Source organism: Lineus longissimus, chromosome 13 (assembly GCF_910592395.1).
Source record: "Lineus longissimus chromosome 13, tnLinLong1.2, whole genome shotgun sequence".
Taxonomy (NCBI): domain Eukaryota; kingdom Metazoa; phylum Nemertea; class Pilidiophora; order Heteronemertea; family Lineidae; genus Lineus; species Lineus longissimus.
This window is the reverse complement of record NC_088320.1, coordinates 9,570,913-9,589,788: the sequence shown is the minus strand read 5'-3', so window position 1 is coordinate 9,589,788 and position 18,876 is coordinate 9,570,913. Positions and strand designations below refer to the sequence as shown.

General features: G+C 43.6%; 2 protein-coding genes across 4 annotated transcripts in view; one reads left to right on the top strand and one right to left on the bottom strand.

The window, feature by feature from the left end:
• LOC135498237 (uncharacterized) overlaps positions 1-18,876 on the bottom strand; it is a 66,888-nt gene that overhangs the window by 47,084 nt on the left and 928 nt on the right. The window lies entirely within an intron of this gene.
• LOC135498396 (uncharacterized) lies at positions 7,178-8,392 on the top strand. The gene has a single exon (XM_064788653.1). It carries the CDS (start codon positions 7,178-7,180, stop codon positions 8,390-8,392), a length of 1,215 nt encoding a protein of 404 aa, XP_064644723.1.

Here is an 18,876-nt window from a genome sequence, read left to right as displayed (position 1 = left end):
GTTTAAGAAACATGCCAGGAACGAATGGAAGGGCTGGAAAAGTAGAAACACTAATGAACAGGGTGCCTGTGACCAGATTTCCTTAGTTAATGTGATCAACATTGTCAGTCGGGCATGGGAAGCAGTGGAGGTCCAGGTCGTCGTCAATGGCTTTGAGACAGCTTTTCGTCCAGACAACATTGACGACGGACCGCTCAAATTACCTGCCGATGGCAATGATGATCAAGAGGATGGAATGGCACCCTGAACATGAACTGGATTAGGCCTAGGTGTAAAGGACCCCAGATAGGACTTCATTGAAAATGTCAAATCGTATTTGCTGGGTCACCCTGTATGTTGACATGTGGCTGGTTTTAGCCGTTCTACTCAATTAAACCGGTTAACGTCGGCAACAAACAGTACATGTGTCCAGTCCCCAGGCCTCACAAAGCATTGTACACGCATGACATCACCAATGGCTTTGCCGAAGAGGAACGCAAGGCGGGCATATGCAGTGCAGTTGTGACGCCTAGACCTTAGTCCAGCGAGTCATTGGCCCTTGTACATAAAGGAATAGTAAAGCCTATTCAGTACCGCGTGGAGTAGGTGGGTTTACTGTATTGTCTGTATCCTAGTATTGTCTGTCCTTACAAGATCGAGTCTAGAGTATGTCAGAAGGACAGTTGTGTGAGTTCACTAGAGATTGCTCTTTACATATTATTAACTCACACAACGTAGTGAGTGTAATGGTTACGTCTGTACACTGTATGTAAAGTGTAAACAAAATTCATATATCCATCATGTCCATCGAATCTGAAAAAATTTGTGCAGACCCATGACAATTCTGGTTCCGGTACAGTTTGTCGCATTCCATATGGGCCGCGCGTTGGCCGATCCTGCATTCATGACGCACCGCACCCACAGTTACGACGTCGGACGTGAATCCCATTGTTTCCTTCCTCGTGACGCAATTATTTTATGACGTCATGAGCCAATGACCATTCACACCGGCGCCACTGGGTCAGGTCAAGTCTTGGGGTTGAGAAAGTGTAGAGTGTTGGAGTAAACCGTCACCAAGGTAACACCATCACTACACCAACACTTGACCACCCTGCTCGGTGTTGGGTTACATCGGTGTAACACCGGTGTTTGAGGAGGGAATCCCTAAGATTTCAACACTAGTGTTGGGAAAGTGTTACACTTTTCTGACACTAGTGTTACACCTACCCTGGCCCACCTGAAGAAACAAGGCAAATGCATTGAAGAAATGTACAGGTGTAACACCTACCCCTAGAGGTAGGTGTTTGGGAGTGGTCAAGTTTTTAGGTTGTCAAGGTGTTCAGTCAGCCATTAAAAAATTGCACTCTGTTATTTGCTGATTTTGCACATAAAATCCAACATTTTGACAAGAAAATTATACATTTTCATAGGAAACTTCAAAGTCAAAACTATCTAAAAATATTTACTAAGCCAGAATCGGACGAAGTATGACCAAGAACGAGCGATGTGAAATGAAATATTATTCTAAAATACCTTGGTACCGTAAAGTCAACTTTTAAATGGAAAATGCATAAGCCTCGTTCTGAGAGCGGAGTGTTTTGGACACGCAACCAAGATGCTCTACCAAAGTTCCCTCGGGTTGCACTAAAATGTGGAAACCATGCACACGTCACGTCAATGGAATTTCAGCTCACTTCAGAAGTTTGAGGCTCTCAAAACACTGCTTCAAACACTAATCAGCCAAGGAAGCATTAACCACCCTAAGTTTTTTAATAAGCACTACACATATTTGCCGAGAAAAACGCTCCAAATAGCCCATTTGCGCGGATTTTAGCATCACTTGAGCGAGCCGATGCGGACTTCCTATGCGCGCTGTACAAAATGTACATGTCTCATGTTCTGTAAACAACGGCGCTACCGGCGCTCCGGCCGGGCCGGCGATGGATGGAATTTGCCAAATTCGCACATATTCAAGTTATTTTCGTGGCCTATCTTTTTAAGTTTGAGGTATTTTAGAATAGAAATTGAACCCTCGGCTTTGGACCTTGGTTGAGTTACCAAGACACTCTCGGGTGGAGCTAACTAAAATTTCGTCCAAACCCGAGCCGACAGGCGAGGGTTTGGACTGTATTTTAGCTCCACCCTCGAGTGTCTTGGTAACTCAACCAAGGTCCTCCGCCTCGGGTTCAATTCCTTAAATCGCTAATGAAAATTTTTCGAACCAACACAATTTTTTACTTTTCTTCGTGCAGCTAGAGTCGAGAGTGGCATTTTTTTGTGAAATAACGAGTCCAGGTCAACTAGCTTATCGTCAGCACGACAGAGGCATTCATACGCCAAACAAAGCCACACAAACTATTGTTTTTTTAAAAATTATTCTAGATACTTCACTAATTTGTAAGTACAGAAGAAACAACAAAATTCGAAAATATTGAAGTGACAGATCGTGTTGACGTTTCCGGCCGCCATTTTTTGGAAAATTTGTGAAATTTTGAGTTCATCAAAAGACTCAAATGTCCGACAAAGGCAATGACATTCCAAACAGTCACACTCATTACAATCCTTCAGTAATGTTTTATCCAAATAAAGATATGAGAAACAAGGAATTTTGGTATAAATAGTACTTTTGACACAGTTTTTCCACCACACTCATGCGGCTTCACATATCGATTTTTTCTTGCCGTTCCACAGTCAACTCCGCTGATGTGGTTCACCGATTCCGCTTCGGCCGCGCCGAGACGAAATCTGCAGTCTTCACAAAAATCCTGGTCTCACATCTCACTTAGGGCTCGAAAATAATCGCCAATAAGGGTAAAATTGTCTTTTTTGGTTGAAGCGAGAAAACAAGATGGCGTGAACTCAAACACCTAGTCAACTCACCGGTGTTACACCTACCGGGACCTTACACCTGGTGTCACCCTGGTGTTGCTCAAAGTGTTACACCGATGTCCAACCAACCCAAGCTCGGTGTTGGGGGTTGGGGTAGGCCTCCTACACGAATACTACACCAACACCAACACCTAACACTTTCTCAACCCCAAGACTTGACCTGACCCACTGAAGTGCGGGTGTGGGACATCATGTATTTAAAATCGTCTGCTAGGACATACAGTTGTGTGAGTTCACTAGAGCTTGCTCTTTACATATTACCTCTTTATATAAGGCATGTACATGAGCATTGTACACAGCTGCACCCCGCTTCCAGGTTTGATTTCCAAAAGTGCGAAAACATTATTTGTGGACATTTATGTTCACTTCTGATTCAACTGGACACAACTAGCCATCGCCACTAGCCATGGTTTACAACTTTTCTTATATTGATACATTTTTGCATGAACATTGGTTATGCCATCGCCGAGAAAAAACGGTGCTACAAATGACATCATTGTCAGAAATAAATGATCACTAACAAGTGAATCAACAGTACAAGTTGACCTCTCTCAGTACATCTCGACCCAACATTCACAAGCTGATCTGCTCATTTCTACACAAGGGAGTGAGATCAAGAGGTGATCACAGGGTGGTCCACAAATAAATGTGCAAATATAATTTGCCATAATTTCCACAAACATTGTATTTCTGTCTCGATTTTGCTATTAGGAGTAGTGGGATTGTATTATACGTTTTGGCCGCAAAATTATCATCTACCTTGTTTTGAAATTATTGAGAAGAAAACCGTCGTCGTCGTCGGCGGTGGTGGTCAGTGAGGTCACTAAGCTATTAACGATGCACGTCGTCCATCCTAATTCTCTTTGGACGGCCGCGCCGACAGCCGTCCATCCACTATGCCCTTCAAGTTAGTATTTGCTGGTGTTCCCTTCGCTCTCCTGACACGGCCGAACCAACTTTTCATCTTTGCAACGGTAGGGAGGCTGTCATGATGCCCGATGTACTGGGTAACCCGTTCTCTCACTAGGATGGTGTGGGATGCATAGTGAATGTTGAGCAGTCTCCTGTAGCAGTTCAAATGCGTTGATCCGTTTAATTCTCGATGTCGGTGTTCATGGTCCACGATTATGCCGCATACAAAAACACTGAGATCACCAAATACTTCAGTAGCGGATTTTTGACGTCATTGAGATGTTTCTGTCGCTCTTCAGTCTGGCTAGACGGCTGCAACTTTTGGCTATACGCGATTTTGTTCAAACTTTGACTGACTGATGATTTGGTTTGTGCGAACATGAATATATGAGCTATTAGAGTAGTGAAATGTCTCATTTTACCAAACAAAAACACTCTCCTTGCATAATATACAAAATGGAGAGCTAGAAAAGTAAAGAGGATATTCCTCTTTCACGGACATTCCTCTTTCACGGACATCCCCTGTGTCAGATATTACATATCGTTGCATAACCCAGGGCTTCCTTCCCAGAAGCTGCATCTGTTGCCAATCATGGAGCTAACATGGGTAGCTCGAGACCAGCACTTTCCCACGACCGGAGTTGACTTTGTGGTCTGTAACATATACCTTGCTTATGCCACATTTGTGGGAGAATAAAGATATGATTCAGTTGTTAGTATGAAACCATCGTGTTTAGTTCGCCATCAGATCTGCGATCGCTGCAACTCCCATTTAGTAAATGTGTAGGAAACATCTTGCCTTTCATGACATGGTGCCGTGACCAGGATATCAACCACACACAACGCAATGTACAATCACTAGGATTATTACCAAGGACGATCATTCGCTGCGGCGGGAGGATAAAAAATGGAGAAAGTAAACACACTAAGACAAAACAGAGACTTATTGCAAAGAACGTTTGAGGAAAATTATCAGGATGCAGAAGGGATTATGGAACTGGTGATGCCAACGAAGTTAGAGCTTTCGAGGCTGGAGGCATGTTTGGAGATGATGACAGAGTCATGGGACGCAACGCAAGTTTTAAACGAGGAAATTGACAAAGCAGTAGTTAAGCCCAAAAATGACGCACTACGTGAGGACGAGGTCATGACGACCAACAAAAGGAACATTGACATCAAAACAAAACTGATACATGTAAAGAACCATGTGAGCGCTCTGAAAACGCCCAAGACACCAGATCCCGCGCCCACGGTGGGCACAACAGCAACAAAGGATAGTCCTTTGAAATCCGCGCAACTTCCTAAGTTAAAGTTGCCTACGTTTGACGGGACTTACACCAAATGGAAGGCATTTTAGGACACTATCGAGGCAGATGTTATAAAGGCGAACTACGCTGATATAACCAAATTCAATTACATCTCGGGGCAACTCACAGGAACAGCAAAAGAAAGTGTGGTTGGACTACATGCTACAGGGAACAATTTACAAACGCTGATAGACCTATTGACTGAAAGGTTTGGTCAGCCACGGAGGATCATTTGAGCGCACGTTAACAGTCTCTTGGACATGCCAAGTCCAGGAGGAAACCATGCGTCACTGAGCGAGTATTACAACAGGATAATGGGGGACATACGGTCCTTGGAAAATCTACAAGTCGACATTTATCAATGCGCACCTTTCATCGTTCCGATTATTGAGAGGAAACTGCCCAAATTCTTCCGAGAGAAGATGGGAACATGTGGGCAAGATAACACTTTTGACCTGAAACGGTTTTTGAAGGCCTTCACACACCAACTTGAGAACATGGGAGAACGGATGGATTCGTCGGAGCGCGAACGGGATACGAAGAAATCAAGCAATCATCACCACAACGGGAGCGGGAGTAATAGGTTCAACAGCGTGAGATCCGTAGAGGCCTTAGTCAGTGTGCCCGCCGGTGCCGCAAGATCGAAACCAACGCGAAAATGCCCATTTTGTGCCGACTCTCACTCATCTTTCAATTGTGGATTAGCACCTGAGGATAGATATAACGCCGCGCGAACCAATCGTTTGTGTTTGAATTGTCTGTTCAGTACGTCACATGTCGCCAGATATTGTGATAGCAATCGCTCATGCCAGCACTGCAACCGGAGGCATCATACGAGCCTACACGATTCCTATCAGAGTTCAAATTCGAGCCGAGGAAACGCAACATTCAGTGGATGCACCACCATCACCCCCAGGATAAAACCAACAATGCCGTTTGAAAGCAACAAGGCCAAGGAAACAGGTCAGGTATCTAAGCCGGAGAGCGAAATCAACGCTCTCGCGCCATCAAGTGTCGATTAAAAAGCGCAAACACCGTCAACCAAAATCGTCAATGTGAACTCGGATAAGGATACCGAACATTGGCATATCAATCAAACCGTACTCTTGGAAACGGGACACGTTACCCTAAAGAATGAGGAAAGAAGCGTCAAGGCCGGGCTCATGATGGATCGAGGCAGCATGAGCTCATACATACGTCGGGAAATAGCACAAAAGTTGAATCGACGTTCAAAAGGAGCGCAGTCACTGTACGTGAATGGATTCGGAGGTCACTCATCAAAACGCGTTTTCCAAATTGTGGACGTAATCATCAAAACTTCGGACGGGGACAAAGTAATCGATGCATTGGTTACTGATGAAATTGTCAAGCCTATCAGCCAGCAGGGATGGGGGGCCTGTCTCGATTACGATTACATAGCCGAACATGAAACCAATCTAGCAAATAACTTCACTGAAGACCCGTTCATCGTGGACATTATAATCGGTTGTGATCACGCTTTCGAATTTCTGGAAAATCGCATCATAAAGGGTGACGGTCCAACTGTACAATTCTCTAATCTTGGATACAGAAGCCGCGTACCGTGCTCACGGCCTGTAACACGGAGGACAACGCCATGGACTGCTTCAGGGAGGACAGTCAAATCGATCACTTGGAGAACTTTTTGCGAGCGAACGTTCTCAGCGACACAGGGATGACAGATATGGACTACGAAGATAATTTCAAAGAAAAGTAAAGCATGGAAAGGATACAATTTCGGGATGGACATTACTACGTGCCACTACCCTGGAGACCAGATCACCCGGAGTTACAGAACAATTACAACACCTGCAAGGGAAGGATAAATCAAGTAATGCACAGATTGCGTAAGTTGAACCTTGTCCAAGCCTATGTTAATGTTATGAAGGAGAACATCTCCAAGGGGTACGTCTCAGAAGTCACCACGGCGCCCACCTCCCGCCTTGATGAAGGGTTTTTTTCTGCCCCACTTTCCAGTTCTCCGAGACAGCGAAACCACCCCACTAAGGATTGTTTTTGATGCTAGCTGCGGCTCACCTTCCCTCAACTCTTGCCTGTTTGAGGGACCGAACATGATTCAAGATTTAACTGAACTGCTCCACCTCTTCCGCACGAAGAAGATCGCCATCTCGGCCGACATCGCTAGGGCCTTTCTGTCAGTTCGTCTGCTCGAATCAGAACGTAAATTTGTCAAGTTTTTATGGTATAAGGACAATGATGTAACCAAGGGACTCGTACCATACCACTGCAACACCGTAATCTTCGGAAACGTGTCAAGACCATTCGCGCTAGCTATTACGCTGCACAAGCACCTATCTGCTTTCGATGGCAAAGTAGCCGAGGACATGAAAGAAAAGCTTTACGTAGACAATCTGCTCACCGGGGTGACTGATGAAGCTGAAGCATTGGAATGTTATACACAGTCACGAGACATTATGAACAAAGGATCATTTCTGCTCAGGCAATGGTCCAGCAACTCGCCAAAGTTAAGCGCAGTAGCGGAATCGGATGGTTCGAACGCCAAAAGTGAAGAGGTATCGGTCTTGGGGTTAAAATGGCACCCAGAAAAGGACACATTGTCGATCGCACGCAAGATCAAGGAACAACCACGCAGCAAGGTAAACACCAAGCGCACCGTTACGTCAGAATCAGCTTCAGTATTTGATCCGTTGGGATTTTTAGGACCACTACACGTTCCCGCGAAATCATTTGAGAATCAATTATGGCAAGCTGGCAAAGATTGGGATGACAAGCTTTCCCTGGCCGAAAATGAACAATGGAGTAAAGTACAAGTATCACTCAGCAGAGCCCACGAGATAAAGATTCCAAGATGGTTAGTCGTCGACGCCACCCAACCGCTAGATATCATCATTTTTTGTGACGCTTGTCCGACCGCAGCCGTAGGATGTGTTGCTTACGCGAAGCAAGGCACACGCGTGGGACTAATTGGTTCAAAGAACAAGATCGTGTCACAGCAAAATGCCAAACAAACTGTTCCAAAACTAGAGCTAATGGCTATGGTCATGGGGGCACAATACGGAGAAATATTACGCAAGACATACGCCAAGGAGTGCTTCACCATCGACATCACCTACGCAACAGATTCAGAGATCGCTCTCTATGGGCTGCAATCCGAGAAAAAGTTAACACCCTTTGTAATGAACCGCGTCAACGTCATCAGAGAGAAATCTGACAGCAACAAATGGTATCATGTAGCGACGAAAGAAAATTCAGCGGATATCTTATCACGTGGCGCCACCTACGAGGAACTGCAATCCTCCACATAGGAAACTGGTCCAGTTTGGCTCAAGCAAGACAAATGCGAATGGCCGTTTGTTGATGTACGCGACAAACCCACGAACATTAGCATATCGTTAGCCGCAAGTCTAGAAATAGACAATATTATTATAGTTCTTTATTCGTACTAACAAGTACAATCAAAAGGTGCAAGTGCAGATACAAAGTGATGTGCTACAACAAAAGAGAACAGAACAAGACAAAATTGTCTTTACACCTTGATATTTACCCTACCCCACACACAGATCAGCCAAGATAAACTCAATCTCTTCCTTCTCCAGAATTTCAAAGTTCCTTTCTTCCTTCATAATGACCAAGTCTCTTATAACACCCGCATTGTCCTTGACTGACTGATCTACATTTTCAAGTCGTCTTACATCTACATTACATACGTCATCTCTACAACAGTTCGCTTTCTCACATAGTATTGCAATGTTTTTTGATACCGTAGATCTACTACCCTCGAGTACCAACTGGCCACATCTCCTAACAAGCTCGTTTTCGCTGTTTAGTACCGAGTACATGAATTTAACGAAGCGTGCGTACAGCTGTATGTCAAATGGTGTATCAACACAGATCAGAGGAAGCAGGCTCCTGTGGGTCATATATGGCAAATTAAAAAAATTTCGGACACATTTCCGCCACGCTACACACCCTTTTTCTAGTTTCCTAGGAGTGAAGTCCCATAAGACACAGCCATACAGGGCCATTGCAAATGATTTGAAGACACGATATGATATTCCAGACACGCGATGTTGGTAACACAAGTACCCGCCCCGATCTCCAAGCGGTGATTGACATTTCCAAATTCAGTTCTTACCAAAAGCTGCTTAGAGTCACAGCCCTCGTAACGCGAGCTTTCAAGCCAGGTATCAGAGAAAGGAATAAACTGTCTGCTGTGGATATCGCTAAGGTGGAACGCACGTGGATAACACACACCCAACGAGCCCACTACAGCCCGGTGTTGGATTATCTTAATAAGGAGAAACAAAAACTTCCGTTACCAAAACGCTCGTCAATCATCAATCAACTCGGCCTACTAATAGATGAGGATAACATCATTCGCTGCGGCGGGAGGATCAGGAATGCGGATGTAAACACTGCGAGGAAAGATTCCATGCTGCATCTAGGAACGCCGGGGACTTCACACCTGACATCTCTAATCATCACACACGCGCACCATACGGCGACACACTATGGGGTAGGATTTACCATGGCAGCACTGCGAGAGAGATTTTGGATTACATCAATGCGCTCAGTCGTCAAGAAAGTAATCAACCGATGCGTCGTCTGCAAATTGGTTGCAGGGCGGCCATATTTACAATCTAAGGCACCTCAACTGCCAGAATTTAGGTTGAATAACATTGTTCCGTACATGTCCACCGCCATAGATTTCACCGCGCACCTGTATGTGAAAGTTAGGAACCAGGACCATGTTAAAATCAAGGATGCGCATAGAAAGACGTACACCGTTCAGAAAGCTTACGTTTGTTTGTTTACGTGCTGCACTACCCGAGCAGTACATCTCGAGATAACACCAGACCTAACAGTTGGGTCATTTCTCAGGGCTTTCATACGCTTTACATCGGCACACTCGGTGCCCAGATTGGTTTACTGCGATAACGCCAAAACCTTTACTTGTGCGGACAAAGAATTAAAACGCCTATACCAGAACGTGGCAGGAGAAGAATGTCAAAGACAATTTGCGAACAAAAGGATAGCATTTAAATATGCCCCCGTTCAAGCTGGTTGGTTTGCTGGGCTCCACGAAAGACTCATTGGAGTTAGTAAATTAGCAATCAAGAAGGTTCTTGGAAAAGCGCTAGTTCCAATGGATGAACTTCAAACCGTCGTCAAGGAAATACAATCCGTCATAAACGATCGCCCGCTGACTTATTTGTCATCGGATCCACATGAACTGAAAGCAATCACACCGAACTGTTTGATATATGGACACGAACGCTATATCCTACCACAGGAGGAAGTTGAAATCGGCGATGATTTTGACCCTACATACGGTGGACGTGATGCGATCGAAAAATGGGCACATTAGCGCGGGCTTCTACTGAAAGCATTTCGTACCAGGTTCTATGATGAATATCTTGCGGCACTTCGGCAACAGCATACTTACGAAACTAGCAAAGCAATACGCGACGGGTGACGTCATACGCGAAGGGGACGTCATACTGGTACACGAGAAGGATCAACCAAGGATCAAATGGAAACTAGGCGTGGTCGAGGAACGTCACTGTGGACCGGATGGACTAACCAGATCAGCTACTGTGCGTACTAACAGTGGTAGGTCAAATAGGGCGATAGCGAAACTCTATCCCCTAGAACTTAATACAGGAACACTGAAAGCAAAGGAAACGATGCCTAAAGAGGCGACGAAAGAAGTGGAGGCGACTCGTAGACCTTAACGAGCTGCTGCTCTCCAGGGCCAGAGACAGAATCCTCGGATTATTCAATTCGGATTAGACATAAGCAGAATTGACATTTCGTTCAAACTATCATTGTCCGTATTGGCTATACTTTTAGGCAAGGTATAGTGGCTGGACGCCTCCCTCCGTCAGGGTAAGACGCCTGCAGTCATTGCGACTCCCTCCGTCGGGGTTACGACGCCTGTCGTCCATGAGAGAAGATACAAGATAATAGATATTATTCAAAAGAATAGACATTGAACTTTTTATGAACAACAAGATCATGACGAAATGGATTATTAGTTCTGACCTCATCATTAATCATTTTATTTCAAGGTTCTTCACTAATTGTGTAGTCATTAGTTAGATTTAGCATGCAAGCGCAACTTTGTTTTAAATGTGTGACTGGATTACATTAGTACTATTAGGGGGTAGTTGATAAAGCTTGGAATCAGTGAAACCTTGGAACCAGTGATAAACCTTGGAATCAGTCCTAAAAATGCATAAAAACATGAAATAATGCCATTGGAACCTAAGGTGGTTACGAATCAATATTTGGAGATTATTTTTACATGATCGGAACGTTTGAACGTTTTTACAGATCGGAATTTGACGGTAGTTTAGAAATCAGTCGCATATCCGATTAAACAATCTATATTTTAGAACAACCCAGTCATACCTCGCCTCCAGTGTACATTACTGATCTCCCAAATATGGGCATTCACGTCACGACACGCCCACCACACACCCATAATATGGGGCCTATTTGAGCTACGGAGCGGTGTGATCATACAGGGTGATACAGAGAAGATTGACTACATCATGCAGTACCGGCTGGCACATTACCAGCTATTGCGGGCCTAGCCAATTAAGCCAATTAGTGCACCTGCTTAATTGGTCCTGGCAAGCCTAATGGAAAATGCATAGGAAATATCAATAAAGTTGGCTTTTTGGGCGGGGTGTTAAAATAATCCCAACTCCCGACTTCTGACACAATTCTATATATGTCTAGGTATTTACTGGCAAAATTTGGAGTGATTTGGATGGAAATTCGATGTGTCCATCTATAGGTTGAAAATTTTGGTAAATCTGTAATGCTTCACTCGTAGCCCGTAGTGTAAATTCCTGAGAAAGTGGGTTTTGGGGGCTTTTCTAGCTGCGCTAGCTCCGAAACTATACATTTGATACAAACTCCCGACTTCAGACGTGGTTGTTATAACTCTTAGGATTATATTCCCAAGATTTCAGCTTTATTGGAGAAAAATTCATAGTGTCCATAGGGGGGTTGAAAATTGGAGGATTTTCAATTTTTTTCCCAACAAATATGCGAAAAATATTACTTTCCATCTAGAATTAATCAAAATTTCGCAAACTATCATAAAGTACTTCCTTGCAACAATCATTTGTGAAGCTTTCAAAACTTTTGGCTGATTTATTTGACCCTAAATCAGCAAAAACCAAACATTTTAGTGTTTGTATGCACCAATGCACAGGAGGCTAATTGCCAGATTAATTCACACCTTTCCAATCTCAAACAATAGGAATGATGGAGTCTCCCTCTATTCAAAACAGAGTGTGCTAGGCCCGCAATAGCTGGTAATGCACTTATCCGTACATCACCTTATACATGACAAGAAACGTAGATGAAAGTTTATTACCGAAGGTTTTGGAAGGGTTTGGAGATGAAAAATGTGAACAAATTCCTTCGCTGTGAGCGATTTCGTACATCTTCATGTAGGCCTGCACATCGAGGGATGTAGATATCTTTTCGTGATGTCACCAGTTCAAAGCGGTTTTTTTTATTCACGTGTGTGTTTGTCCTATGATCTCGTGCATCTAGTACCGAGCATAATACTTTATCGTCTATGGAATACAAAACAATCATAAAAACTAATTTTTGCTTCCATTGAAGAGAAATAAAATATTTTAACGACCACAGCGCATTGCCAATTGATGACGTCATCCTCCACATTAAAAATGTTAGCTTCTGAACTAACTGGCAAATTGCTATCAATAAAGTCAGCTGGGACGAGACTGTCAGTTGGGAGGGTATAAATCGTGGAAGGAACGCACCCGATTTCCCGCGCTATTTGCACAGTGATTCCATGGTTTACATTGAATATTACAAGGTTTATCAGTGTTTCCAAGGTTTCACTAATTCCATACTTTATCAACTACCCTATTAGGGTAAATTTAGGATTCATTGTTGGAAAGGACGCAGCCATTCCCAGCGCATGTCCGTATAACCGCCGATTATTGAACAAAATTCTAATTATGCATATTATCAACAAAGTATAGCTTTTACTCAATATAACTTCTCTATTTCGGAAATTTCGCGGAAATATAGTTGAAAAACCCAAAATCCGCGGTTATACGGACAAGCTCCAGTTGGTAAACAGCAAATTTCAATTTTCAAAATTTTCAAAATGTTATATGAAAGAGAAGAAAAACTGAGTGACATTTTGAAACTTTGTCATTCACGTCGGTTTGTTTACTATTTACAACACCAGCCCACTATAGATCCATGCACTTGATTGGGACCAACGTTTACGAAAACGTCGCGTCTCGTCACGTTACAGTAATGTAAAATGCATGGTGACGTGACGACGGCTTACTGGACTTTGTGCAACGAAACGAAACGAGCGAAATGGGGGAGCGACCATTATGTTTTTACCCCGGTACTCCAGCCTGAAAATTTGTTCGGACCTCGATCGAAGAAGGTACGACAAACAATTAATTAATCAAACCCTTATGAGGTTCATTCATTTGAAGTAGAGAGGGTAACGTACATTGTGTACACAAATCAAACACACACGCAGTGCTTGCATGCATTGCAGAGAACGACTTTTGAGTGATGACCCACACCCACCCAGGCAGCTGAGACACATGTCTTGTTGGACATACCTACCGATTTTTACTAAATAAAAGCATAACTTCATCACACTTTTCGGGGTTGAAAATGTACTCACGTAAATTAACAAAATTATTGGAAGCTCAAATGTCTGAATGTAATGTATGCGCGTAATGTATACTCTCAGCAAGCGAATAGTTGTGATCGTCGGTTTTTGATACGAATCGTTTCCTGTATGGCCGTTACAAGCCGTTGTCTGAATATGATGTGAACCTGTTTACCGTTCAATGCTGCTCCCTGTGACGCTGTACCCGCAAATGTTCAATGAAAAAAATGCTGGATAATGACTTACACGGCTTGTTCGCATCGTAAACATAGTGGTACTCGCGTAAACTGTATTTGCGTTTGGCCTAATTTTACAACGATTACTCCCCATGTAACCACGATCTAGGATTGACAGGCTGTGTATTATGAATAGGAAAAGTCATCTAGGTACCGTTGCGTAGAATAGTTTTTTGGCGAAATATTGCGCAAAGTCCAGTAAGCCCGTGACGACGGCCAACACTACGTCATGTAAACGTTGTTCCCAATCAAGTGCATGAATCTATAGTGCCGATCTACAAATTTTATCATCGTATAACGGTAGTTGATAAAGTATGGAATTAGTGAAACCTTGGAAACACTGATAAACCTTGTAATATTCAATGTAAACCATGGAATCACTGTGCAAATAGCGCGGGAAATCGGGTGCGTTCCTTCCACGATTTATACCCTCCCAACTGACAGTCTCGTCCCAGCTGACTTTATTGATAGCAATTTGCCAGTTAGTTCAGAAGCCAACATTTTTAATGTGGAGGATGACGTCATCAATTGGCAATGCGCTGTGGTCGTTAAAATATTTAATTTCTCTTCAATGGAAGCAAAAATTAGTTTTTATGATTGTTTTGTATTCCATAGACGATAAAGTATTATGCTCGGTACTAGATGCACGAGATCATAGGACAAACACACACGTAAATAAAAAAACCGCTTAGAACTGGTGACGTCACAAAGATCTCTGCATCCCTCGATGCGTACTGGAAGATGTAAGAAATCGCTCACGGCGAAGGAATTTATTCCCATTTTTCATCTCCAAACCCGGCTAAAACCTTCGGTAATAAACTTTCATCTACTTTTCTACGGATAAGTGCCAGTCGGTACTGCATGATGTAGTCAATCGTCTCTGTATCATCCTGTATGATCACACCGCTCCGTAGTTCAAATAGGCCCCGTGTGGTGGCGTAGTAAGCGGAGCGCTGATTGGTCCATATTATGGGTGTGTGGTGGGCGTGTCGTGACGTGAATGCCCATATTTGGGAGATCAGTAATGTACACTGGAGGCGAGGTATGACTGGGTTGTTTTAAAATATGGATTATTGAATCGGATATGCGACTGATTTCTAAACTACCGTCAAATTCCGATCTGATCATGTAAAAATAAGCTCCAAATATTGATTCGTAACCACCTTAGGTTCAAATGGCATTATTTCATGTTTTTATGCATTTTTAGGACTGATTCCAATGTTTATCACTGGTTCCAAGGTTTCACTGATTCCAAGCTTTATCACCTACCTCGTATAACAAGCATTTTTGTAAGTACAAGTTTTTACTATCCATATCGTGATGTTGACGTGGCAATTTGGTGTCCACTGCGCCTGCATGACCGCAACTGATTGAAGAGATCATTCAGGGACTGTCTGACAGCTGTGATTGTTGACCCGACGTCATGACATCATGATGACGTCATGGCATCCTTGTGACATCATCAGTGACATCGCAGCCTGAGCCTGCATGCTCTGTTGCTCATGGCAACAAGAGAGGACCAATATGAAGGATTTTGGCTACTGGGCACCGTGCACTGATGGTATGAAGCAACCATGTGTGCCTGATAGGTCATGAAGGTGCCGAAAATGCGGTTTCGTCATAAGCTGAGACTCATCAGATGCGTGGCGACAAAGAAATACGGTTGGATATACAGAGGTATCCTGATAGCAGGACCGCAAGGAGTCAATTTCTCCTCTTGTTTGACCTAGAGTAGATATTGTTCAGTCCATCCAGGCAGTATGGCCTGCTGACGGCTGTTATAAAACGCGGATTCCGCGGAAATCCGCGGAAAAATCTAACTTGGCTACAGGGTGGCTACCTGAACCGCAGGTGAGAGTTTTTCATATTAGTAGTGTGCATTGTTGTGCGCATGAAGTACTCCTGGTGACAAGGTCTTTGGGAATCCCCGTAATATGGTGCGCTGTATCCGCCGTAAATCACAAGCACCTTGTGGTTTGAAATAAACTTCTACTATAGACGGGCCGCGAAGTAAGTTTTTGTGATTGCTTAAAATAGACTCCAATGTTCAGTCGCATATGGTTGGTTAGGTTCGAGCTGCAAGGAGATTGTCCTAAAAAATTTTCGTAGACCAGAATTCAGTTCGTCATCGACTTATATTTGAAGGAGGCATATACCGTAACGTACATCAATCCGGGCATCAATCACACTAGAAAGCAGCCTCGTAATGTGTTCCGTTAGGGAAGGAACCACGGTGGTGTCGAAGATAACATGCAAAGTTTATCAACACCAAGAAAAAAAGAGGAAAGAGTCGATCGGAATGGCATGAAGGGCGCTCCAAAGGATTAAAATCTGATCGATGAAATGTGCAGATAACTGGTAGTTCTTGCCTCCGATTTATGATTTATGTTGTTATTTGTATAATATAATTATCATTAAATATTATGCGCGTATTTACTGGCGGCTTTGTGATTTTTCCGCAGATTTCCGCGGAATCCGCGTTTTATAACAGCCGGCCTGCTGAAGGGCGGTCTGAGCCAAGCAGTTGGCAAAAAGTGGGTCTAGATGGTTAAAAGTTTAACCTGTGTGCCTAAAGAAGACACGTGAAACCGGAGAAGTTGAAACAGCTGGACAGAAAAAGGAAATAAGTATACAGAGGGAAATAGTATTTAAATGACGTGGCAATGTACGTATACTTTCCTTGGGAACATGAAATCCACAGGGGCTTGGTGCACTAATGAAAGCTTCATGGAGCTGAAGCCCATTAATAATGCCCTCTGTAGCGAGTGCGGGGCCCTAGGCCCAAATGGTTGGATCATTCATTTTGGTCCTCTCTTGTTGCCATGAGCAACAGAGCATGCAGGCTCAGGCTACGATGTCACAGCTGATGACGTCACAAGGATGCCATGACGTCATCATGGTGTCATGACGTCGGGTCAACAATCACAGCTGTCAGACAGTCTCTGAATGATCTCTTCATTCAGTTGCGGTCATGCAGGCGCAGTGGACACCAAATTGCCACGTCAACATCATTTGTTATTATTTCCTTGGTGTCCACTGTCTGGGAACACCCCAGAGCGCTCTGGCTTTGGCACTGCACGTCTGTAGTGCCTGTGATGAGGAAGTCTCACATTCTCCCATCTTCGTAAGTGGTCGATTTTTGTCGCAACCATTTGGGCCTAGGGCCCCGCACTCGCTACAGAGGGCATTATTAATGGGCTTCAGCTCCATGAAGCTTTCATTAGTGCACCAAGCCCCTGTGGATTTCATGTTCCCAAGGTAAGTATACGTACATTACTATCCATATCGTTGCAACATTTTGGCTGACTTTTTACATTTTCTCGGGCGGTGAAAATGAACCTACTCATTTTCTGTTTAAAAGTCTGGCGCAAATCAGTTAGCTCTATATGGCTTGACGCAAGGGCCCAACGCGCCGCGTAGCGGCAAAAAAGCGAAGCTGGCAAAACATTTATAACGGGTCACCGTCACTTATTATTGGACTTATAGCGCATTTACGGGGTTGCAACTATTTTGCTTTATAGTGTCACCAGGAAAGAAAAGCATGCGACCTAACGCCGATCTATTTGTATAAAGTGATAATTGGAAGGTATATAGTAGGAAAGATCAATAAAATAATCATTCTATGTCGTCTTTAGAGGGCATTTTTGATTGTAAAAAATATATGTGTACGTCACCGGAGTCTCTGCAATGATAATTTTATCACAGCAGTCTCGCGCAAGTAGGAGTTCTTTACCTATTAGTTCTTCACTTATTAGTCTCAATGTCTGGCGCAAAGCCAGACGTTTTCCATTACGATTTCACTACGATGTTTGACAAGAAGGAGCAGTGCGCGAGATATGCTAATGAGCAGACTTCCCTCGCTTGAGTTTCGGAAGAATGTTCCATATCGCGCTAAGCTGACCACTAACTGACCATGACAGACGTGCATTGGACTGGTACAGGTTGGAACTGAACATTGAATATGCTGGTGGTGACGCTTTCTGATGAGAAGTTGACCCGTCGTGACTGATGCAGTATCCTTGGACTTGTCCACAGCATCGTTCAATTATTGCTCTCTGAGCTGCCTTGATTCTGTACTTACCCAAATACTGAGACCAAATGCCTGTTGACTGTGCTTTAAGAGAGACTGGCGCCATGCCTAGTCCCTCTTAAAGCACAGTCAACAGACACCAACCCCCTCAGACTCAGAAACCACAAACGCCCAACCCTTCCTGCTACCTTAATACTTCTGGATGAACATGTGGACCGTAGGACCTGCGATAGGTTCCTTTCAGGGAACTTGCGTACGACTTGATCATGCATCAATTGCTTTGATACCGAATGAGACGTGGGAATGGGATAATACATGTACAAGGATTGTTCGTAGGAAATTCGCTTTAAACTTAGCAGTTGTTTGAGCGTGACATGGACTCTATAGTCAGGCCACAGGCTTTTATTCTACATAATGGTTAATGGGTGTAACCTTTTTATAACTTTATATGATGTAATGATTTTAATCTGTCTATGCGTAAATGTCAATGCTTTTAGTCTAAAATATACAGTCCTCTAGGAAAGAAGTGTCTTCAAGTGTTATTATCATGGTGAGAAGTACCGAACGATAAAACAGCGGTTATTAATCAGCCGGCGAGGTCAGTGAGTCAGAAAAAGATAGAATAAGTTATAATCGAATGAGAATGAGAATGTCTTTCAAGACCACACCTCAAACTTGCAACGATCTCAATCTGAAAAAGCCGTGTGGGACAGGTTGTGAGCAGGACGTGCCGGGCTGAATTGATTTACCTCAAATAATTTTAAAAATCAAGCTGCGGAAACCGAGCACGAAAGTGTAAAAGATTGAAATTTACCCGGCCATTGAACATCG

Bases quoted from the DNA above. Each gene is read 5' to 3' on its own strand.
- LOC135498396 (XM_064788653.1), top strand. From the start codon at position 7,178: ATGATTCAAGATTTAACTGAACTGCTCCACCTCTTCCGCACGAAGAAG.